The sequence below is a fragment of the Rhea pennata genome, chromosome 12, assembly GCF_028389875.1.
Source record: "Rhea pennata isolate bPtePen1 chromosome 12, bPtePen1.pri, whole genome shotgun sequence".
In the NCBI taxonomy this organism is placed as follows: Eukaryota; Metazoa; Chordata; class Aves; order Rheiformes; family Rheidae; genus Rhea; species Rhea pennata.
Window position 1 is genome coordinate 2,800,075 of NC_084674.1, and position 25,156 is coordinate 2,825,230.

The window sequence follows — 25,156 nt, forward strand, 5'->3', positions numbered from 1 at the left end:
GTTCAGGCCTGGCGTCGGGTTTTCCAGGACCTACTCTCATTAACCTCTGAAGAGTGTGCCCAGCAAGGTTACCGGGCGGTGGTCTCCACTGAGGTCAGCAGGGGAGGGGGTGGTGGACTAGGATAAAGCTGCTGCTCCTGCTTGCTTGGAGTGATTTTCCTGCTAAATTAGGCAGGGTGGCTTGACATTTTTGAAAAAACTGAAATTGAGACCGTCTTTTTTCCTTTTCTTTCTTTTTTTTTTTTTTTTTCTTAATAGCACCATTTTGGTCACTTGTAAAGTTACTGGTACAGGAACATTGCCAAAGCTGCTGTCCTTGCTTGACCAGTTGTTGTTTCCTAGTCTCCCAGGTACTTTTAAAATCTGTTAAAAGGGCTAGCCCTGGCCTGGGGCCTGTTAGATTGTGTGCTCGCATAGAAAAGAGGAAAGATTCCTTGAAGTCTTCTGTGTCTGAGGTGATCTATGGAACTGCCTCCTATCAGATTCTCATAACTCTTCTCCTTGTCAGATGTGGTTAAGGATTCCTTTTGGTTTGAAAGTTGGGGGGTTTTTATGTTTGTTTGTTTTCTTTTAACGGGGTTGAATTCCCGGGCAAACAGAAATGCCTGAATGAGTATATCATTAATAAGAGTAGGGTTATTGATCTCAAAGATCTTGAACAAGTTCATCTGTGAGTTAACAAGCCCAGAAACATTACACTTCAGGGAGAAAAAAAAATCCCTTTGCACGACCAATACTGTCTAATCATGGCTGAAATGTAATGCACCTGCCCCAAAGAAAAAGAAAGCGTATTGCGGATCTGCAAGGGCAGAGTCCTATTGACCTCAGTTGCTCTATTGCTGTCTGTGGAGCTCTAATTAATTTCCAATATGAGAGGCTCTACATCCATATGTTTACTGTCCAATATAATGAGAAATACCAGAAAATGAAATTGCATTTTAAGAACAGTTTCTGCTGCATGGAAGAGCTGACCCCATGTCAGCTCTTTTGGAAAATACACTTGCTAATTAAAACAGTATCTTGGCTTTTGGTGTTGCTGAATTCTTTCTCCAAAGTTCTTTTGATTTCCTGTGGATTTTAGTCTCTCTTTGCCTGTTTTTTTTTTTGCTATTTGTAGAATAAGGATAGTTGCCCTCGAAGGGAAAAATAAGATTTAATTTGTAAGTTTTGATAGAACAGTTTGAGATCCTCTGTTGGAAAACAGTGTGGTCTACTGCTTTTCTGATTTTATTAAATCTATAAATTTAAGTGCTCTGAAATCACTGTAGAAAATCGGTTAAGTAAGCAAATAACCTTACAGTGCTGGAAATGTGGTTAAGGAATTCAGTTTTGTCAAATCAATGCAGTTTTTATCTAGGGTTGCCTGTCTGCTGGAAACATACAGGCTACAGAAGCTGAAGGGGTTTTTTTTCTTTTTGTTTCTAAAGAGGAGCTAGTGGTTGTTTGTTTATTTTGTTTTTCTAAATGTGCTGTATATTGTACAGATATTTTAGTGCACAAATCAAATGAACATGTTAGTCATGTTCACAGTGAAGTATGATACAGCCATGGCAGGTCGCTCCTGTTAGTAAAATTTTATGTAGTTGAGGTACTTCTCAATACTGTCACTCTAGATTACTATTTATTGTTGCACTTCTAGAAATCTAGAAATTTCTAGAAATGCAAGGTATATTAAATTTTGTTCCATTTCTGTTGTTTAGAGACTCTTCTGTTAAACTCCTGCCATTTATTGCATGACTAAAATTTGATTGAAAAGCCTTCAGTAAAAGATAGTCGTGAGGTCTTCAGATTATTTTCTTTATATTGCTTTTCTTTTCTCCTCCACTTTTGTTTCTTACTGCACAGTCCATTTGGGTCTGAATTTTTCTTCACAGAGTGTTGTTAAATGGATAGTGTATGATATTTTGTTCACTGTCTTTGGATAGTAATAAAAAGGCTGTTTAACATACTCTCAGTAGGCTGGCGTAAGCGCTGATGTTCAGTAAGCATTTCTGAAAATACGGTTTCCATTACAACTAGAATGAGAGCAGATAGCAAAGTGTGATTAAACATCAAGGGTACCAAATATAACTGTTCAGCTCTGAAAAAGTATCCTCTGGAACTTCTAACTTACATGATACTGTTAATATTTTTAGTTACGTTTTTAACAGGTCAGTTCTCTGTTTAAAAAAATGTCATCGTGTATGTTTTGAATTCGTGTATGTCAGCTTAAAATACCTGATCTGAGCCAGTAATCTCCTTATTTTACTTACTCATGCGTTTGACCAAATTGATGTGAAATATCCACTCTGTAAGGTGATTATGTTGATTTTTCTGTGGTTGCTGAAGTAGCAACAAATGATAGAAACTAAGGAATAGGTGCTCTATTTAATACTGCTTGAATATCTGAACTATCTAGATTTCAGATAAATGATTTTTGGAAAGGCATAGTATCTTATTACTAAATGTTAAAAATCCTTTTATCCTGAGACAGTTTCTGTGAGAAAATCTGTGTGTTGTCTGTCTTGTGCAGGAGACTTAGCACTCAGTGCATTTGCAAAGCGCTTAGGAAGCCTTGTGTGGAGGTACAAGTTCCAATGGTGATAATTTATTGTATCTTTGAATAATCAGATATCTTCTGTCTCTTGCTGTTTTATTTGTTTGAACAAGATCTGTGGGTAAAATCTGTGTCTAAGAATAAACTTGTTTTTTTTTGTTTTAGAGGAAGTTTCACTGTGCAAGTTTGACATCTTGGCCTCCCTGGCTCTACTCTTTATATGATGCTGTAAGTTCATACTAAACATTACCAAGTAATCTGCAATTAACTTTGTACATTTTAATGCCTAACTATTGGGTAACAAGAAACCTTTAATTTTATGAGATTGCAGATTCTATTTTAAAGAAGAATGTGGTTTTTAGTTTACTGTTAAAAGAGCAGGAGAGGTTCCCCCTCTTTATAGGTGTTCCCTGGCGCTAGAGCATGCATCTGAGCTGGATAACAGAGATTCAGGCCCCTCCTGTGTTGTTTCAGAGCAAAAACTTGCTCCTCTATCCCATGTGCTCCAGGTGAATGTCCTAACCACCAAGCTGTTGGATAGTCTCAGGCAGATCTTTCCTTTTGGAGCTGTTGTAGTTTTTTAAAAAATTGTTTAGGCATTCATATACATATATACGTATGTATGCAAAAAGAAAGTAATTGGTGTAAAAGAGGGAGAAGTATGGAGGAAGCTAGCCCTGGTCTGGTTTGCACTCTTCTGGCATTTGAATACTTGTTTCTTTATCTCAAATGACAATTATACCTACCTGGCTGTTGACTGAATAAGGCCTATTTCCCACCCTGTTTTACTCTTAGTTTGAAATATGTGTGTATGAAGTGAATCTGTAGTTACTGTAAGTTTTAAAAGCACTTAGGGCAAATAGCTTACTCTACATTTTGCTTCCTTTTTTGTTTTTAAGAAAACAGAAATACCTGTGTATTTAAATTAGGCTTTTCTTCTAACAAAAGGAAACCTTGATGGAAAGAGTCAAGAGGCAGCTACATGAATGGGATGAAAATCTTAAAGATGAATCTCTACCAACAAACCCAATAGGTATGATGTTGTTTAGCTTATGAGCTCAATAAAAAAAAAACTAAAAAAAAAAAAAAAAAACAAAAAAAAAAAAAAAAGGTTTCCTAAAACAAGGCTTACATTTGCTTGTTAATTCATTCCTCACTCCCAGTTTGCAATAAATTTTGATGGCTGGCTTTGGCCAGATTTGACAAAAGGAAGATACAGTTCTTAAAACTCAGATGAACTGCATGGCTTTATGAAACATGTTCTGTAAGGGAAACAGAAGTCTATTGTGCTTTCTCTAGGGAGGAATGCAATATGAATGCTTCATAAGAAAATGAGCCAAAAACATACTGGATTTTTGTTATTATTAAATGAGTCCAAGTGGTTTTGTGCTTGCTTCTTATTACCCTTTATAAGACTTGAGCACGTTCCTGAGAGAAAATGGCCACCTGATGACAAAAAATTTGACAGCAGATTTCATTCCGCAGTAGGCATTGGGGTGGTACTCCAAGGAAGAGATCTCATCTCTGTACAGGTCTCTAGTACCTAATAAGCTTTTGGCATTTCTTTTCTCATGATTTTGCAGCACATTGCTGGTTTAAATTGTCAGCTTTTCAATTCCATTACAGACTGTGAGAGATGGGATGATCTTGATTAAAAAGATTTTTGTTAGATACATTGAAGAATGACTGTAGTAAAGTTCATTACCTGTTGTATTTGTGCCTTTTAATATTTGATTGAAGCTACTGAATGAGATTTTAGTATCATTTTAAAGCTTAAAAACACCTTTCTTCTTCACTGAACATTTTCAGATCTAATTTTGGTCTGCATTCAAATGTGGAAAAAGAAACAAAAACTCCAGAGAGGAATATATACAGAATATATCTTTTCCCTGCCCACATAACAGTGAGAATACTTTGATTCTAAAGTGAATAATGGAATTTGGGTATAATGTATGAGGGAGGTGTAGATGTATGTTTTCCATTAATTTTTCCCTCTCTTATAAAAGCACATCTTTCTTTTTGGAAAAAGCATTGTAAACCTAAGGAAAACCACTAGTGGTTGGAAAACTCAATAATATGCTGTCAAAGTGGAAGTCTGTGTCAAGTGGTATTCTGCATGGTCTGTGACAGGTTTAGAATAAATTACCTATCAACGTTTTTCAGTATCCATCACTGATGATCTTTAAGCCTGAATTAGACAAGTGTGTTAGAAATGGTTTTAGATATAGGTGAGAAGGTTGGACTGAGATGACCTGTCTAATATAACCCGAAGTTTTACGTTTCAATCTATAACTGAGGATAAGTAGTAGTTTTTATTTCTCTCTTGCATTCTAACAGGCCTGATACTTCTTCATTTCTAGATTTTTCTTACAGAGTTGCTGCCTGCCTGCCAATTGATGATGCATTACGTATACAGTTGCTTAAAATAGGTAGTGCTGTTCAGAGACTCCGATGTGAATTAGATATTATGAACAAAGTGAGTATTTTCTTTACCTGCCATTTACTTTGAATAGTTCTTACAAAAAAATATGAGTGACTGCAACAATCTATAACAAAAATGTTTGAAATTTCTCTATAATACTTCTAGAGAGTGAATTTGGGAATTTTTATTTTTCCTTCCCATTTGAAAATTTTCTCAAGAAAAAAAATGTTCTCTACCGGTGATAGATTTTATGTTTAACAGCAAGCAAGAAACATACAATAATATTTGCTCTTGTTAGAAGTTATATTTCAACATGTCCCTGCACTGTTTCAGCCAAGAGATGGTGCTAGAAGTCCTACATATCTGGTAGCAGTCTTACAAAAAGAATGCTACATTGTTAGTATAATACACAGCAATGAAGTAGCCTTGTGCCATGAGAAATTGTGGATTTTGTAACAAAAGATAAATCTTTGTAGCAATGAGCTCTTGAGTATACATCAAAATAAATATTGGTCAAAACGATTTTTACATAAGACGTGTATTGCATGTTAATCTGTTTTAAGATGATTTAAAACTTGTCTTCTCTTCTCTGAATGTTCTTCCCAAGATATGTAATGCTCTAAATTTAGAACGTTAAAGTCAAAGTTTTATTATCATATAGTATATTTCTCTAAAATAATATTGAATTACATAATATAACTAAGTACGATGCAACTAAGTATCAGTCAAGCTCATATTGAATGCATCTGTTCTAGGAGCAGCATTTGCAGTAACATCTTGCAGCATTTCCAATAGCGGTTCAGATTGCTATTCCCTATTCAAATATTCACTATGTAATTTTTGAATGGAGAGATGAATGCTGTCTCACCCCAGTCCTAGAGGGTAATGTTGTATTGCAAAGAATCACTGTGTACAGCCCTAATTGACTCTCACCTTGCTGGTTGTCAGTTTGCTGGAGATACTGAAGTAATGCCTCAAACATTAGTGTAGCATAGCCGTAATCAGCGTTGTGTTTATCTGTTGGGGGTAGAGCAGTGGAAGTACCGCCTGTTTGCCTACAAACCACTGCCTGTGTCTGGGGAAAGGAGAACTAGGGTTATCAGTTTGATGGTTTTTCCTCTTCCCAAAGCTTGTGCACAAAAAAAAATATAAAAATAGAATGTACAGAGAAAAGGAGAAACAGAAAACCTTCTCTTCCAAATTCTGAGATAAAATTTCACATAAGGGTCTGTAACCATGTTAAACTTCATTGTCATTTCACTGATTCAGGAGCTGTGAAAATGTTTTAATATTCAGGTACTTCCAAGAACTGTTCATGTTCAACGCATTATACATATTTCATAAATCTCAAAAGAGACCAGAATAATTAAATTACTCTTATAAAATTGAAGGTAAAGTTGATTTTAGTCTACAGTTTTCCTTTCTCTGGAAATGTAGGACACAAAAGTGTTAAAAAGGTTGCTTTCTGAATCAACAAGTAATATTTTATAAATGTTTTTAACTGTTGTAATATTCAGGGAAATGTTTAGTGTAAGAATGGTAGTGCATTATGTTTTGTGGAGTTTTTTAATCAACATTTAATTTGGACACATCCACTCTTTTAAAACCAAATTTCTTCATTAAAAAAGGATGGTCTGGCAGTACAGCATATATTTTGGTTTACTTGACAAAGATGGACTTAATATATTGTTCCAGAGTGTATTTTACAGTAATAATTGTCGTAGCAAGATCTGATGCATTTTCTCTTTTCTTTGATATCAGTGAAGAGCACTATATTTTAAAAACTTTTTATTAAAAACAGTTAACTGTTTCTATGCTTATTTTTAAAGGAATGCACATCATTCACAGGTATAACACTTCCGTGAATTCTGCTTGCAAGCGCTCATTGTAATAACCAGATTTGGAAACAGAGAATTAAGTAGCTGCCTAAATTGGATTTTGAGAGGGATATGTGAACATTAGATCATAATCTGCAAGTAAGGGTGATTAAAGTGAGAGAGAGCGATAGTAGGTATTAAAGGTCATGGTTAGGAGAGGAAGATAAACTGAGCTTTAGTAAGGAAAGTAAAGTAAATTTGGCATACGATTAGCAGTATCCATGCATAGGACAGCACTTTTCCTCCCTTGATCTCAAAGATCTGCGGACAGTATGTTGAAACTGTGGGATGGAACCAGAGCAGCCTGCAAGAAAGGAGCTGGAGGAAGCTGAAACTCAGCAGCAAAGCTCGAGCAGCAAAGTAGAGGAAATGAGAGAGTAAAGGCTGGCGGATACCTGAGTGTAACATCATATTAATAGGGTTAGGATCAGGAAGAATTATAAGCAGAAGCTGTGATTTATTTGAATTTTTAAAAAGAAATATGCTCACACAGGGACTTTTCCAAAGATCCTTGAAGCAGCATTTTGTTACCAAATAAGGTGGATCGTTCTGCTGACAGAATTTCACATGCGTTATCCTTGGAAAGAGGTAGAATTAATGCATCTCCTAGGAATGTAAAGAACAGTATTCTGCTGAGGTGATCTAAAGGCGTATTTTCTGGGCAATGTCAGTGATGAATTGTTTTTTCTACTTTTTAGAAATTATGGGAGATAAACATATGTGTTATAATCTTTAAGAGAAAGATCAATACATATAGCTTATTTTTCTTGAGGAAATAAGTCATAGATCTACAGTATTTCCAAGCTTCAGAAGTTTTGTAAAAACTTAATGTTTACATGGTACTCATCCATCTTTTTGTTATATCTTAGAAGACCAACAACTTTCTGTTTCTGAATTAGCTTTTAAAGACCTTAAAGTCTGACTCATCTGTTATGATTTTGTAATCAGTACCTCATGTTTTTGTGAATGTTTGAAAACTAATTGTAAATAAAATGTTTTCCTTTTAGAGAATAATTAATATTTACCATAAATAAATGCATAGAAAAATATTTACGCTTTAGCGAGAAGAGGAAACATAAGTGACTACTGCACAGGTTAAAAAAAAAAAAAAAAAAAGCAATTGATACAAAGTCTGTTCTGAGAGAAGGGGAGATAATTTTTTTTATTATTTGCCACTGTGCTGACAAGTGTCTGAAAACGAATGAAATTATCCTCTTTGTTTTTCTTTTCAAGTGTACATCTCTCTGTTGTAAGCAATGCCAAGATACAGAAATAACAACCAAGAATGAAATATTCAGGTGAGTTTAATGCTCTTGATCTTTGGGAGGTTCTTGATCAGAATTGTTGACATAGCAAAACGGATTAAGCTAGGATACAGGTATTGCACTTTCCACAGCTCTAATAAAATTTAAATACATATTTATAAGGAATTTTCTTTATAAAACAACATTGTTTATTTCATCTTTTTTCATCGAAAAGTTAGTAAATCCAAACATCCCTGAAACCACATATACTGTAGTATAAGTTAGTGTGAAAGGCTGTGTTATATCACTTAGTTCACATTGCCACTGGAGAGTTATGTGCTCTGTGGTGAATTTCGGAATGTAAATTTTGTTATGTATAAATTTTGGGATCTCAAGAACTTGATTCAGAAATAATAGTATAAAAAATTCATTCCCAACGGTGCATTCCCACTTTCTATAGCTCAACAAGATTCAAAAGCAGATTAATATGTACTGATTGGGTGGTATTTGTGTGTTCCCAGGATACCATTATATGAGGAAACTGTGTATTTCTGCTATTAAGCATTGTGATCCCTCTTTTAGTATAAGATGATAAGATTTAATCCTAAGAGCTGTTCTGGGCAGTGTGTTCCCATTATGTATTTGACCTATAGAATATCTTTCCTATTAAACAATGATAAGGTAATTCATTTTCTAAATGATTGCTATTTCTGGCAGTCTTGTCACTGTTTTCATCTTGGGTAACTAATATCTATCCATCATCTGTGTCAGTGTAAAGGTTAAAAGATGCCTTGGTTAACAAAGCAAGACTCCCCACAATTTTCCTTTGTCAATGTAATAAGAAGCTGATGTGGTCATTAAAACTTATTTCTTAGTTTCTACTTAAATGGTGGATACTAGAAGCCACAATTCCTGGTGTATTAATACAGTGTATGCAAGCAAATGAATGAAGAGAAATTAGTCTGATGAATGCACGTTTTTCTCATGTTTAAAGTCAGATTTAAGAATAGAAATACAGATTCTATCTGTTTTTTATAGGAAGTTGCTATTCAGCTTCAATTTCTTCTTGGACTCTGTCAGAATTGTTATTTTTCTGTTGCAGTTTATCCTTATGTGGACCCATGGCAGCATATGTGAATCCTCATGGGTACATCCACGAAACCCTTACTGTTTATAAAGCTTGCAACTTGAATCTCAGTGGACGACCATCAACAGAGCACAGCTGGTTTCCTGGGTAATGCAATTAAAAGAAATTTTATTGGTAAATTACAGAAATTTAGTTGTAAATATATTCCTGCAACAGTGGAGTAATATATACTTTTTGAAACACACACAGTCACTGAGCTCATATGAAAAAACACGAAAGTAAATGTAGACTCTTCCATAGTACGAAATAAAATGGGAAATTAAGGTAAAACGTGCAGAATTTCTCTTGAATCTTTTAAATCTATGGAAGCTTTAAGATTTTTAAAAGACAGTCTAGCACCTGAAAGCTGTACAGAGAGCACTAACTTTGAGAGTTTTTTTCTGAATTGTTTTATATAAGCCATTATTTGTATCATAATTGTCTCCATGCAACTTTGATCACAAAGTGTATAGAGTAAAAACATAAAACATTTTATTTAAATGCAGTTATTCTGCTGAGATCCTTTTTTACACCTATAAACTGAATATCTGTTATTTGTTTAACAATTACTGATACTATGTTTAATTACCTAATTACTTTTTAAAATGATCTTGCTGTCTGACACAATAGAAGAATTGTGAAGATGTAAAGTTCTGCCTAATAATGAAGATCTTTCATCAAAATGTCACCCACTCCTTGTTGCTTAAATTTAAGTTTTGACTAGATAAGAACACTTCAGGCACACTTTTAAAACTTCGTATATTTAATCTCTTAAAGATAGCTGAAATGTCAAATTATATTTGAATTACAATTTCACAAAAATTCTTCTGTGATTCTTCTGTCAAACCTTACCTGTTGCATCAGTCTCTTTGCTGTATCCTGGTCTCTTTGAAAAAAACCATTTTTTTTATCTACTGATAAAATAGTCTGTGGTTGCATTTTTAACCGTCCCAAAGTTCTTGGCTATACATCTGCTCTTGAGTTCTCACGCTGTACATGCATTTTTTCTGGACTATCTCATAGTGTTTGGTAATGAGGTGAGGGTCAGCAGGATGCATGGCATATCTGTAATAAGTAATGCATGTTTAAAAGCTCCCTGAAGAAAACTTGCGCCTTACAGTATCTAGAGTTCATTTTTCTTGTCCTTAAATGTTTTCTCTGCTTTTTTTCTACAAGAGTTTTTAAATATTCATGTTCTGCTTTTCAAAGGTGGTAAAGAAAAGCTCCATTGCTCTGGAAAGTGAGATTCCCTCTTATTCCCTCTTATTCCTCTTATTCCCTCAGTCCAAAAATCACTTTTATTTCCATAAATAACTTTGATTAAATTTACTCTTCAAGAACCATTTTGCGAATGTCCTTTATGGCACACACCATCTCATCATACTATTGCGGTGTTGTGCTAGTAAAATGCTTTAGCTGCTTTACCTTCTCTACCAGAAGGCTGAATTTCTTACAGGTCTGCAGGGTTTGTAGATGGGAGCTGGATACCTGACCTCCTATGATTCTCTGAAAATTCAGCTTGAAACTGTTGTTCTCTTCTTACTGGACAAGTGAATTTTGTTCTGATATTTACAAAATCTCTTTTCTGTATGTGACAGCATCAACACCATTTGTTTTGTTTTTGATAGGTATGCATGGACTATAGCCCAGTGCAGAATCTGTGGGAACCATATGGGCTGGAAGTTCACAGCTACCAAAAAGGATATGTCACCTCAGAAATTCTGGGGACTGACGCGGTCCGCTCTCCTGCCCAGGATTCCAGAAACAGAGGATGAATCAGGCCAGGATAGATCACCGTTGCTCTGCTTGTAATCTAGTAACCTGCTTTGGAAACAAACAGGCAGTAGTCTGCCTCTTACACCAGTCTGCACAGTTCTGCTTCTGATACTTACTTAAAAAGAACCACACCCACACAAAAAAACAACCAAACAAGCAAGCAGGCATCACTACATTTGGGGTTGGTGTGCATACATGTTACTGTTGCTTGAGACACACTGAGAATTGCAGGTTGAATCTTTAAAATGACAGCTTGGGAGAGAAGGTAGCATGAGACACCAGGAAACTGATCTGATTCATCTGGACAGGTTTGACTCTGAACTTTCTACTTCTGCATATAATTTCAGAAAATGTTTACCACTATTGACCTACAGTGAAAGAAGGGGGGAAAACTAAAATTACAGTTAAACAAGGTGTGATTTATGCTATTTCTGTATGATGGTAGATACCAGTTATTCACTGGAGTATTTTCCCATGATACACTTAGTGTTTTTGCAGAGAATCCCTGTTTCTAACTGTGTGTAATACGTCCAATTTTATGCTCGTGTTGATTCTCAAATATTTGCTTAATAACCATCAAAGAAAGTTAAGGGCTGAAATCTCTATTCTGATGGGTGTTGTGTTAGTAATGTGATCCTAGTCACAGTGCTGCAGCGAGCACAAACAAGAGCTTCCTGCTACCTGTAGCCAGAACAATTATATTACAAAATTCCCATTGAAAGAAATCCTATATGAAGTATTCGGTCCTTATAAGTTATTTGATATATTTAGCATGTTTGCCTTTGGATGTCTTTTAAAATTTAAATTATTTACGCTAAATACACAAGTTGATCCCAGTACCTAAACTATATTTTCCATTCCCATTAATATGTTTACATTCACTTTTCAAATGATCTCTCTGAAGCCTTGTTTACCTGTATAGATGCCCAAGGTTCTATAGGTTCTATGAAGTAATTCTCTGAAATAACTAACTATAGAGACTTTTCACTACTATGTATTTTGACATGGTGGAGGCAACATACCTTTTTTTTTTTTTTTTTTTTTTTTTTTTTTTTTACACGTAAGATGAAATTTTACACTGTTACCACACACCTGATAAAAGGCAAGTTTCTAAATAAAGCAGATATAAAAGGCAGTAGTTTTCTTTTTATTTTCTTTCCCTGAGGTGCTGTCTCTGCTACAGAAATGGGTGCCAAAATGGGGCAGCTTTTGCTGCTGATTTCCCCCCACCCCATCTCCTCCAAATGCACTTTGGCACAAACTGAAGACAACAGATTTCTTCTGTATGTGTGTGTACATACAAACTTTTTCCCACCCTTTTCATGTTTTTTTTAATTCAGTCTATTTCCTTAATGTAAATCTTTGAGAACTTGTGTTGTTAAAGAGAATGACACAAAAATACTTAAGATGTGAACCACTCTTTGCCCCATCCCCATCCACAGCCATACATCAAATGTATGTAGCATGGACATACTACTTCAGTGAAAGGCTAAAGTCAAACGTCTTCTAAAAGACAAGTAGTTGATTAAAATGATAATGTGATGTCTGTTGCATTGCAGCTGAAAAATCCAGATGTGAAAAGATGCTAGATGCTGAGAAGCTGTTAGGATACTTATACTAGGTATGTAGAAACTAATGATTGTGCAACTCAGGTTTAGTTCTTTGAAGCCTTCTACCTCTGTGCTTCTCTGATAACTTTTGTTCCCTCTGTAGACATCTTTAATACAGTGTTTAATTTTGTGTGCAGTGCTCGGACTTGCCAGTGAGCTGTGAAAAGCAATACTTCTTTTAATATAATTCTGAACAAGCAGAGGGTGAGTGATGGCTCATTTTCTTAAATAAAACATCCTCTATTTTGCTTATGTTTCTCTAATAAGCTTTCAGAAGACTAAATTGATAAGCACTAGTGTGACAGAGTGAGAGATTGTGAAACTTCTGTACTCACATAACCACTGACACCATATTTAGATTCTCCCTTCACTGCTTGCTCGCACACACGTGCACACAAACACACGTGTGGTTTAGTTGTAGGTGTGGTTTATTTTTTTTCTCCCGAGAGATACCGAGTATCTGGTGTTCCCATTACTATAAATAGGGCTTTTAGGCACTTAAAAGTTTATAGGTTGTTTGAAGTACCTCCCATTCCCATTCATCTTAAGCATTCACTGAGGGTATGGTGAGTGAACTGAATGTTTTCTCAGCTATCACTGAACCTCATAAGGTGTTTTGGTTGTTGGTTAAGTCTTTCAGATTGCTTCAATTAAAAATGGCATTAAGTTGACAATATCTGAACACTAAATAGGCATATTTTTGGTATTGTGTATATATAGTCAAATGTAAATTAATATAATCAAGTGAGATAAGTCAGAAGTACATTTAGCACTAACTGAATGTTATTGTTGACGATGCTTTTCCATCTGCCTGATTCTCTATGCTGTTGTTACCATTACGAAGTTCATGGCACTTTCTAAGTTGAAAACAAGTGTGATTCAAGTTACTGCAAAGAGTATGAATCCTGCTGGGGTAGAGCTGCTTGTTACAGTGCTCCGACTGTAAGAGTCCAACATGTGCAGTGTGTGGCTTACGCTATGGACGTAGAGTTGTGACGGGTTCTGTACATTGGTTAGTATTTTGTATGCTTTTTTTTCCCTCTGTTTTGAGGAGAAAACTGCTAGAATGTTGGGATTGAGGAAAAAAAGCTATTGACAAATATGGATATCGTATGCTTCCGAGAGCTAAGGACAAAGGAAATCAGCAATTTTATGAAAGTAACTACACTAGCAGCGTTCACTGGTGGGCCTGCAGTCTGGCTGAGGTGCTGGCTGCTGCCCAATTAACAGTTTTTCCCTCTTCTTCCCCCACCATAATCTCTGTCTTTAGGGAGATATAGGAATTGCAGGGGCACAGGGTTGGTGTGTGGATCTAGCTGGAGGAGGACGAACGAGCATCTTGCAGGAGCGGGACTGCAGCAGCATTTCAGGCCATTGTTGCGATAGCACAAATATACAATCTTAGCCTGTAAAACTGCGAGTTCTCACGTGCTTTAGTTTTGCTGCGTAGATAGAATCGCAACAGGTCACTTCTGCTCTCCTTTCTGTCCTACCATGCCTTCGAACATTATATAGTTCTTTTTTTTTATTTATAATGATGTTATTTTTGTATGTGCTGCAGTTCATTTTGCTCCTCATTATTTTTTCACCTTTGTTATAATTGCTTTGTAAAAGCTGTGGATAGGGTAGCACATTCTCTGCTCTAACTCTTCCTTTGTCTGCCTTTTGAGACAACTTTTCAGAAAAAAAATCTTGTTGCTTGCAAATGTTTGCTAAGAATAAAACTCAGTCTGTTTCAAAACTGAACCAGTGGTCACATTTTTTGCTGATTGTTGGGATGGGAAGAAAGGTAATGTTTTGTTTCATATTTTTACTTTTTGAAACTAAGACAATTTTAAAAAATAAATGTATGTATGTGGCAAAGAGAGCTCCTGCCTCTTAGCTGTACAGGCTGAAGAGGCAAGGGGGAGAAATACAGAAGTTGCCGTTTTATTGACTAATCAAAATGAACCATTGGGTCCTTCACCTCAGACTCTCTTTTCCCTCTTTGTCTGTGCTTTTCCGTAAACTTCTGTGCTTGGCTGTGCCCGAGCAGTTGTTCGCTTCAGTCCTAAGTCACGGTTCCCTCGGTGCTTGCTTCCCCAGGTCTGCAAGTCCTGATGCCTTCAGCAGCGTTCCTCGCATCACTGGTTCACCTCTGAAGAGAAGCCAGTAGGAAACTAGCTGAGGTGGCTGTAGGGCGAGTGTGGAGCTGGTAGCTCTGGCGAGGCTGTGAGGAGAAACTGCTCGACGGCTTTGCAGGACAGCTCAACAAGGGCGTTTCCATGAGCAGGAGGAAAAGGCTGAGCCCAGCAGTGAGGTGAAGTGGGGCGAAGCTGAGGCTGGCGAGGAAGGGACCCGGAAGGTGGTGTACGTGCAGCAGCTCTGTATGTAAGCAGCAAAGAATTTTAAACTCTGCAGGCATTGCCACAACAGGCTGGGGAGGCCCAAATTACTTTTATTTTAAACATGTCACAGTTCTGTGTTGATGCCGTCAGTGAGGTTACAGCACTGGCAGCTCCAGTTATGCACAGGTAGCAGAGCGTGTTGCACCTTACCTCAGACACGTAGAGACCTCCTGTGTTACCAGGTTATAAAGAAATGATCTCAAATGTCAAAGCTTTAAATCCTCGTCCTTTTGCCCACCGCAGGCAATAAAGGACACTCTTTACCGCTAACAGCCAGTTAAAGTAATATAATCTTTACTATCCCCTTGGAACTGGAAGATGCTTTTTAGGGGAAGAAAAGGAATTATTGTGGCGTAGCCAGTCGTGCTCCCACTATTCTATAGGATTTGTTGATTTATTGAAGGCTTATAAGAAAGGTCACCCACCTGAATGAGATCCCTGCTAAAATACTAGATACCTAAAGATATTATCGCAGGCTTTATTGAATCCATGGAGAAATTACACAGGGCCTGAAACAGAAGCATGTTATAGGCCTTCCTTAATCTTAAAGTGGGGTTTTTTTTTTTTTTTTAGACAAAGTAAATATGACTTTTAGAGTACTTAGAGGACAAACTGCTTGAAAAGCTCCATCTATATCTGAATATGGTAGCATGTGCCTCCATGCGGACCCATTCTGTGTCTCTCCATATGCGTTTCCCCCCCCCAATCTGCTGATAGAAAGTTGGTATTGCTACAAAAAGCTATTTGAGCCCTAAATCCCTTGAGAGTCCCACTGAAGTTAATGAGCTGTTCACATCTGTGCCATATGGGGATGCAGAGTAAGGATAATCATCCTGCCTTTATGTCCAGCTAGACAGATGCTCAGGTACAACTCTTACTTACCGTGCACACAGTGGAGGTGAGCGTCGTGTGGTCCCCAGAGGCAGTAAGAGAAGGTCCCCAAAGCACTTTTTTTTTTTTTTTTTTTTAACTGCATGATGAAACTATGTTGCTGTGAGGGGTTGTTTGTTAGAATATAAGGGTGTGAGGGGCTGTTTTCTTCTCTCACTCCGAGTTTGTTCCCAGGAAAAAGTCAGGGCAGGTGGCAGGACGTGCTATTCCCAAGGTGTTAGCAGTAAGGGCCAGTGCAGCGACCTGTGCTCCTCTTGCCCAATTCCATTGCAGATAGTCTTAGGCACAAGAGATGTCCATGTATTATGGGTTAAATAACTAACTACAATTCTGAATTTGCAGCTACGAGGAATACAGTTTATATATATATCTCTATATATATATAAAAGATATATCTTTTTAATAGCAGTCTGCCTCTGCTCCTGGCTGGTGGGCACAAGTGCCTGGTGCAGCCCCTCGCTGCCCCAGTGCACCAGGTGGCAGACACTGGCACTGCAGGCAGGCCTGGTCACTGTGAGTCCACTGTTCAATGGGTTTTCTTTTTTCTTTTTTTAAACATCCTATCCTCATCTGCTTCATTTTCACAGTGAGCAGAAACAGAAAAATTAAAGCATGTTTTCTGGTGGGTGCACCACCCAGGGCGGACTGAGCACCCTGTTTGGGAGCCCAGCACCTGCCTCAGCTGAGGCTCCAAACATATAAATATATAAATACAAATATATGTGTGTGTATAAAATATTATACAATATATATTATTACACACATTGTATATGTGTGTGTGTGTATATATATATATATACGCACACGTGTGTGTGGTGTGTGTATGTATATATACACATATATATACATATATATCAATTGGAAACCTCAGTTTTAGTAAGACTTTTCAATGAGGTATTATTTGAACAAGTAAGTGTGCTACCAGTGCTGAATTCAGAGCAGCAGAACCATTTAATTATTATGCTTTGAGAACAGTTTATTTGCTTTTTATCATCTTCCACAAGCTCTGAAGCCCATAAAGCTTTACAAACATGTCTGCTTAAATGTCAGATGATCCTACCTCTAAGTGGGGTTTCACTCTGAAAACATTTTTGTACAACTATAAAAAAGCAGTTGCTAACATTTTAGCATCTGCACTGAAGTTGCTTTTAAGGATGTAGTTTTTGGAGAATGCCCTTTAAAGGAGCAGAATCTATTACAGTACTAAGTTTTGTTAGTCCCCACCCACTCAAGATCTCAGTAGTTCAACAAAAAGTGTTCAAGAAGGCTATAATTTAATTACATGAGTAAACAAACCATCACCATGTTCTTACCAGGTTTGTCTTATTAACAGAGAAAAACAGCATTGTTTTTTTCATTCCTTGCTGTCTTCCCGAAGTCCTTAAGTACCTTCAGAATAACTTATGTAAGGTAAGTAAGTGACTTCGGGGGGGGGTGGGGGGAATTCAGCTGGAAAAATCATCTATACAAAATGCTTAATTTTTGTGAAACTACATTGATATAGCTGCCATCTAATGTTGGAAAATGGTAACTACAATGAAGAAAATGGAAACAAAATTTTATTATAGTAGTACCTGATGTCCTAGGAAAACTTAAAACTGCTAATAGAATCTACATAAATATAGAGGAGAAGCTTTTGTTAAGAGTCATCATTGTTGGGTTTTTTTAAGCAAATCAAAAAATCTAGGGATGCTATTAAGACCAGTCAGGAGCAGCTTCAAAAACTTATCATATCTTCCACACTAGTAACAGCTACTGTTCAAACAGACTATGAACATAACTCAAGAACTCTTAAACTGGATTTTTACAATTTATTGGATACTGTATGCAAGCAAACTTCTTGCTTAAGTTTCCTCCCTCCTCATCAGCTTTGACTAATAATCAAACCCATTTATTTCTCTTATTTTCCAAAATATTATTGATATATTTAATAATGCTGAAGAGTCAAATTTCCTTTTGAACTGAAGTCAGAGAGCACTTTTAATGTGGATAAGTTTAGGCAGAAGGTAAGTATGGATATGTTAATTCTATGTTAATTAATTAACTAGGGAAGATCCTGTTCTGACGATAGTAGGAAGGATATTAAAGACTTCTTTCTGAAATATTCCTACTGATTTCAAAGGAATGACTGCAAGGCAGAGAATGGGTAAATGCCTCTGTGTCTTACTGCTGTAAGTTACAAGAAAAGATATGTGGAGAATGCAAACCGACAACTTTTTCTAGAGTGGTTGCACTTCAAAGATGACAGAACTATGTGATTTAGCTCAAGATTAGGCACATTAACAATGTCATCTTAATTCCTTTGCAGTGAATGTGCTGTGAAAGGAAAAGGAAGGAGAACAGGAGTCACTGACCTGACACAGAGAAAAACAAACAAATAAAAGGCAGGGAACGTTGATCTCCCTTCCTTTCTACTATTAACATTAATGTTGCACATAAAAAATTGAAAACATATTGTAGACCCCTTCACCAATCTTCTATAAACTTAGTTATTCAGAGTCAGGAGTAAGTTACTGAAAGACTACTGAAGAGAGAGGAAGTTCACATATCCAAGTAGATAGATAGTGCTTGTGAAACTGAGGCAGTTAAATCATCCTGTTAAGCAGAAATTGATTCTGAAATTATGAAAAATAAAATCTTTCAAGAAAACATACATGTTTTACATAGTAAAAGCACACATGAAGATTTCAACTTGATATTTAGCTTTACCTACAAAAACATCTAGATCACTTTATTTCCCTAAAGAGAGTGGAGGGGAGGGAAAGAAAAACAAACATGAGGAAGATAATTTTATCTAGCTACACTTTCTGGATGCAGCAAGTCAGAATGAGAAAAATCCTGGTGTCACTTCTACTTGTCCTAAGTGAAGATGAAGTATAAGTATTTATAAATAAAACCATCAAAAGGAGGTAGGCTTTTTAGAATTTGGCAAATAACATTCTTCTTTACTGCAAAACTGACCCTGTGCTTGCAGAACTTCTTACGAGCTAGTTAACAGGAGAACAGTTTGCATGTGAAGGTCTTTACAATACAAAATGCTATACTGGCAGATAATACACTGACAATGTATTTACTAGTACCTTGGGTCTATTTAGATAGGGCATAAACAGTTCTCAGCTATTATACAATTTTACAGCTTTTTCAGGCAACTTAAGAGTTCTTCTTTATCCATGTGGTATCCACTCTTCTTCCATTCATCCCTCAATTGTTGTAAAGCTGTTCCAATTTCTTTCCCAGAAGAAATTCCCATTTTTCTTAAATCATGGCCACTAACAGGAAAAGAAGGAACAGTCCATTGCTGCAGTTCTCTTAAAAGATGTTCTTCTCCTTGGTATTTTAGAAGCTCACAGATCCTGGAATTTGTATTAGCTTCCCTAGACTAAAAGAAAATAAGAAGATTCACTATAAAACATTAAGAAATAGCTCAAACAATTTGTGCTCAAACTCGTGTTAGTCCCACAACACCTTATGAAGAATAACTGGGCAACAACTTTGAACTACAAAAGTTAGGATATCGTCTGTCTCTTAAGTTTTAGAATCTGGTCCTAACTTGGAAGCCTGAAGAGATCCGTGGAGACTTCCTGAATTGCAGATAATAGCTGTAACCATTTTCTTCTGCCTACAATTGAAGGGGAACTATTACCTTTCCTATGAGGGTGAATCTTACTGCAGAGATCAATATCTCTCAGCTTCAGTCTCAAGTACTGCAACAAAAGCACAGAACTTCACTTGAAAAATTACTTGAACTTTGCTTGGCAGAATGTCACAGGTTGCCTGCTGAACAGTACTCCTCACACAGAGCACATACCAATGCTCCAGAAGCTGCACTCGCTTTCACCGCACAATTCAAGGAGTTGAACATAAAAAGCTGAAGTCCCCAGTCGTCTAGATCCTGCCTCATGTTTTCATGCAGGAGGAAACATCAGCTGGGACAGTATAGAAAACTTTCATTTCATAGACATTTTCAAGTCTAACTGACTGAAAGGTAGGCTTTTAAATCCAGACGAGAAGTTGCTCCAGAATGCAAGTTTCTCAGAACTGGTAACTGTTTCCTTTTATTTAAAACAAACAAACAAACAAACAACCTTAGAAATTAACTTACTTAAAGCTTCAGTATCTATATGGGAAAGAAAACTTAAGTAGAAAAGCTGATAGTTATCCTCCTGTAAAACTAAGCTCTACTAATGGAAAGTAATTTTTTTTTTTATATATATATCAATTTCTGTTTTACGTTGCAAAAACATGCCAGGACATTTGTCACAGCTCTCATTAATTTTTGCTCTCTTCAGATTAAAACAGAATTAAGATCTGTTACAACCTTAGTTAACTGGAACACGTATTATTAATACAGAATGATGTTCTAGTTACTGTAACAATACTACACTGGGAGCAATTCAACTTTGGCTAATATTTTTCATCAGTACTTCCCAGCTTTCTTATGAAAATATCATGGTCTCTAAAGAGAAACTCTGACATAAAGGTGCAGCAATTTGCCCAAGACCTATAAACAAACCTGTTAATGAAACAGCCCTTATTTAACTCTTGAAGGCCCTTCTTACCACTAGACGTCTTTGGTAATCTGTAAAAGTGTAAGTTCTAGGTTTACTGTGAAGAATATAATACAGTGATATGAAATACACTCACCTCCATTATGAAGTCCTGATACGGCTTAAGTGGTTCTGGACCCATAGCTTTGGTTAGGTCTTGCCGATGCTTCACTATAAAAAGCCCAAGGTTCTTCTCTTCTTTGGAGATTTTCAGCCTCAAATCAAGATTTGTGACATCATCCTTTGCCTTGAGCAGTGACGTTAGAACAGTCATCGGTTTTGGACACAGATTTTGAACATTTTTTGTGACTCTGTCAAATTCCTCTAAATTTCCATTAAGTGGTAGTCCTGAAGGGATACACACAAAAAGGAACAAGAAACTGCATTAATAAGAATTGTAGAAGTTAACAAAGGAAAAATCTAATTTATTACTGGGTAAAACAAGTTTTTATCTTAGCTTGCCATGCTGTAGTTCTGTTTGATTTCCTACTCTTTGTGTCAAATACAGTCATCTTCTTTTCACTTTACCTATATATTGGGCAACATCAAGCTCACACATAAGTCGAACCAAATGATTTACATGGTTTCCAAGAAGAATTTTCTTCAGTTCCACCCAAATCCTTTCTCCTGATATTCCAGCCAAGCCTTTGGCATTTTCTTTAATTGCCTGCAGTGTGCTGGGTTCGTGATCACCAGGCTTTTCTGCAATTCTTCCGTAAAACCTGCCCAAATAAACTCTGTATGTTACTGTTCAGAAGAATTGTTCCACTTATTACTATTCAGAGAACGTATATCATGACAATGTTAAATGTTCTCACTTAATAGACACTTAAAAATATGACAACTACAACTCATTTTATATCACAGATACCTTTCTATGATGTTTCTAAGGCCTTCTATAATGCTCTTCATCCATAGATCTTAAAGGTCTCCCCTGCTGTTTTACAAGTCATTTTACAAAGTAGTACTACAAAAAAAATGGAGAGAGACTTAATGACTTGCAAAAGGTCAGTGGTGAGGAAAAGAGGTATCAGATTTATAAAAAAAAAGTAACTAGAGATGTAGCATTTGAAAATCTCTTTGGGCACTTCTGAAAACTAACTACCAAAGTGCTTTTCTGGGAATTAAATATTGTTGAAGCATATTCCTCATTTGTACTTACACAGAATCACACTAATTCATCTTTCAGTAATTATACATCATTCTTGTCTTCAGAACACCTATTCTTCTTTCTTCTCCCAGATAACACATCACACACAATACTCTCTTAATGGGACAGCAACATTTTGCACCCACTGAAATTAAAATGGTCTACCCCTCAGTAAAAGAGGACCAGGATTCTATTTGGAATATCTTAAGGAGTTTGGCTGTCCAAAGCAGCTTAGCTAGACCAGTCTTGATGAGAAACCCCTGTCCTCTATCTATTTGTGGAAGGCGTCAAGGCGAGTAATTTTAGTTTTGTTGATGGAATGCAGTTCAACCATCTACGTTATCAGTAAACTTCACATTATTTCCTTTTAGATTGTTTGTTGTATTTCAGCCTTAGAACTGCTGAAAAAAAAATCTTATTTGAAGCACAACTGCTATTTTTCAATAACATGGAAAAGGCAAGTAACAAGTGTTTTCAGCATGTTTCTGAGTAAAAAAGCACTGCCTGAATTTTGATTCCGTCTTCTCTATCAAACTACTTTTCTATCCACTTAGTTATGAGAAGCAATTATTTCTTTAGGTCATTTCTTTATCTGGAAAAGGCAAAGCCTAGTACCTGAAATATCTCAGGATTCGTAAATAGTCTTCCTGTATTCTCTCACTTGCCTGTCCTACAAATCTAATTTTCTTGTTTTTTAAGTCTTCATATCCATTAAAAAAATCATACAGTATTCCATCCAAACCTAGAAGAAAAAAATAAAAAAAAAAATGTGAACATAAACTTACATGACTATATAAGAAATTGGGAATTTAGTTAACAGCAAGCCAAACAAACGTGGCTTGCATAATTCAACGCAGTAATTTGAAAATACAAGGTCTGGATCTAGTTTGTCAGATCTTCCCTCATATTCGTAGATACCTTTCAGCTAACAGCAATATATAAAAATAAAGTGGAAACAGATTGAGATAATCTATTGGCTGAAATTGAAAAGCAATGCTTCATCTAAAATTTACTTTTGAAAGAATTTACCTAAAAACATGGAATTGACAGTGAGATCTCTCCTTTCAGCATCCTTTTCCCAGTCAGTGGTAAATTCTACCTCTGCATGTCGTCCATTGGTGATAACATCTATTCTGAGAGTTGTTATTTCAAAATTCTGTTCATGGAGCTGCAAATTCCACAAATACTGTTACTACAACACAATAATGAACATACATGCAAACCAGCACGGGACAGAAAAAATACCTAGTTTTTACATTTATCCAGCTTGAACATTAACTATACATATATTTCTACACAGAGCAATCAAAAAGTATCAATACCTGAAAATAATCTTTGCATTATTCATTTTCTAGCTAGTCTGCAGAAGTCTTCCTGCAGAAGATGGAATAAGAGGCAGAGGAACACGCAGAATAGAGGAAGCAACACTTGGGAAATCAGGAGTAAGAACAGGAAACACTAGGATCAACTTCCTCACATTACATGAAGATATAAGCAGCCTATACTATCTTTTCTAACAATGATTCAGCAGCATAAAAGGTTACAGAGGTAATATGCACAAAAACATGCTAACTCTGAACATAAACCAACCCTCGCAGTAATGGTTCCATGTTTTTCTCCTTTATTATTGATCAGACGAACACCAGCAGACGTGAACATCTCTTTCATCTCTGCTGGCGTTGCCGTAGTGGCAAAATCTACATCTTCTGGTTTCATCCCGCTAAGCAAATCCCTCACGGCACCTCCTGCTATTCTCAGCTCATAGTTCTTCTTCTCAAACAGTTCTGAGAAGGAAAGGAAAACCATAAAACAGTTTCTAAAATAAAAAGAAAACAGCCTGTCAACTATTACAGGTTAAGTTCATACAGGTGGGTATAGATATTACAATACACAGTAAGTGGCAAAACGCAGATATCTGTTTCATGCAAAATGCACAAATGAGGTATACAGCTGGGTACCAAGCTGTATTTTCATTTTCATGGTTGCAATATAGCTTTATTTTTCAATCCACAGAGTAAACTGCTGTGCTGAACCAGCAATGTGCCCGGTATGTGTTCCTGTGAACCTGGATGAGTTCGCCACGACAGATCTTTCTTGCGGCTAGCCCTGCACAGACTCAGGTCACCCTACGCACCCACGTTTCCCAAAGCGCAACGGCTGCTCCGAGAACACTAATTCACCGTTCGAGCTATGATGAGGAGCACGGGCCTTTCTGACACCCTAAATATTCATGTTTTTGCTAACGTGACACTGGGAGACTCGGAGAGGCAGAACGTTTCCGGCAACCGGTAATGCATGAGGTAACAAGAAGCTTTAGCTAACTTAATGACAGGCCACAGCGAATTTGTGCTGCCAGCACAGGAAAAAATACGCAAACTAAATTTACGCAGGAACAGCAGCCCGGGGAAGTTGAGGAAGAGGCAGATCCACCATTTTTAAGTCACTGCTGTAACGGTGACTAAAACTGAACAACGGCCTGTAGCTGCCCCACCGCAGCAGCTACCTACGGCCGCGTGCCCCAGCGCCCAACGGCCGCCGCCGCGCGCCCAACGGCCGCCACCCCCCCCCCCCCACCTCGCGCGCCCAACGGCCGCCGGCCCCCCCCCCCCCCCCCCCCGCGCGCCCAACGGCCGCCGCCGCCCCACCACCACCTCCCGCGCCCCCCGCGCGCCCAACGGCCGCCGCCGCCCCCCACCACCTCGCGCGCCCAACGGCCGCCGCCCCCCCCCACCTCGCGCGCCCAACGGCCGTCGCGCCCGCTCACCGGCCACGCCTCGCAGCCCCGGCGTGAAGAGCGCCTGGAACTGGGGCGACTCCAGCCTCATGGCGCCGCGGGCTCGCTGCTGCTGCTGCCGCCGCGGGAGGAGCCGGTGCCGCAGCCTCGCCCCGCAGCGCAGGAGCAGCGCCCCGGCCCACATCTGCGCCCGGGCAGGCTGAGTGAGGCGGCGCGCGGACGCCCCCGGCGCATCGCGTCCCCGGCGCCGGGCGATGAGCTCAGCTCCGCGCTGCGCCGCGCTCCGCCCCTCCGCGGGCGGAGCTTCCTCCGGCTCTGGCTCCGGCCGCCGCCGCCAGGCCGCAGGCGAGACGGGGGAGATGCGTCTGCACACAGCCCGCCCCGGGGCGGAGGTCTCGCCGAGCGGTGGTGGGAGGGCCTGGGCAGGGCTGCTACGGGGAGGGGAGGTCGGGACTGAAAACCCGTTTGCGTTACTGGTGAACGCGCAACGCCTGCACGAAGCCCCCTCACGGAGAACCTGCCGTTTATAAATTACTGTAGTTCAACTGTCTCTGTGTGGCAGGAAGCCTGAGGCTTGAAAAGCTTCTTGAAACGCCAGGAAAAAAAAAAGAAAAAACTTTGAAACTATATAAAAGCTATATAAAGAGCTAATTCTGCTTCTAATAACAGAGCTAGTACTTACTAAATAATATTCTGAATGGCCTTTTCTGTTCAGAGCACCTGAGTTCCCAGACTCATTATCTCATATTCCAGCTGGAGTCTCACATTACCATGTAATTTTGCAGCATATTACTCACATTTGAGTTTGAGACCCATAGGTCACTGAAAATGAATAGCCAGGACGTTAAAACAAAAC

General features: G+C 38.0%; 2 protein-coding genes across 10 annotated transcripts in view; one reads left to right on the plus strand and one right to left on the minus strand.

Moving 5' to 3' along the window:
• The window catches only part of CRBN (cereblon), a 38,675-nt gene that overhangs the window by 10,659 nt on the left and 2,860 nt on the right, over positions 1-25,156 (plus strand). For 2 of the 9 annotated variants that reach the window (XR_009959636.1, XR_009959634.1), the window contains exons 6-15: positions 2,702-2,764; positions 3,485-3,569; positions 4,897-5,012; positions 8,069-8,133; positions 9,182-9,313; positions 10,834-12,795; positions 14,677-14,961; positions 17,186-17,279; positions 22,922-23,434; positions 23,580-23,866. Coding sequence is in view for 2 of the 9 variants with exons in the window: in XM_062585145.1 (XP_062441129.1) it covers positions 2,702-2,764; positions 3,485-3,569; positions 4,897-5,012; positions 8,069-8,133; positions 9,182-9,313; positions 10,834-11,017 (645 nt within the window). In the remaining 7 variants the exon portion in view is untranslated. Of the gene's footprint in view, positions 1-2,701; positions 2,765-3,484; positions 3,570-4,896; positions 5,013-8,068; positions 8,134-9,181; positions 9,314-10,833; positions 14,338-14,676; positions 14,962-17,185; positions 17,280-22,921; positions 23,435-23,579; positions 23,867-25,156 lie in introns of those variants that run through there. The other 7 variants (XM_062585145.1, XM_062585146.1, XR_009959640.1 and 4 more) reach the window with 6 other exon arrangements.
• On the minus strand, positions 17,667-24,535 carry TRNT1 (tRNA nucleotidyl transferase 1). Its single transcript, XM_062585147.1, has 7 exons — positions 24,331-24,535; positions 23,157-23,350; positions 22,596-22,734; positions 22,182-22,308; positions 20,945-21,138; positions 20,514-20,764; positions 17,667-19,248 (listed from the first exon to the last, which is right to left on the minus strand). The coding sequence occupies exons 1-7, from the start codon at positions 24,482-24,484 to the stop codon at positions 19,000-19,002; spliced, it is 1,308 nt and encodes a 435-aa protein (XP_062441131.1). The 5' UTR covers positions 24,485-24,535; the 3' UTR covers positions 17,667-18,999.

Bases quoted from the DNA above. Each gene is read 5' to 3' on its own strand.
- TRNT1 (XM_062585147.1), bottom strand. From the start codon at position 24,484: ATGTGGGCCGGGGCGCTGCTCCTGCGCTGCGGGGCGAGGCTGCGGCAC. The intron at 23,351-24,330 runs GTGAGCGGGCGC...TTTCCTTCTCAG, and splicing joins GGGGCTGCGAGGCGTGGCCG to AACTGTTTGAGAAGAAGAAC. The intron at 22,735-23,156 runs GTTGGTTTATGT...TGGAATTTGCAG, and splicing joins ATGGAACCATTACTGCGAGG to CTCCATGAACAGAATTTTGA.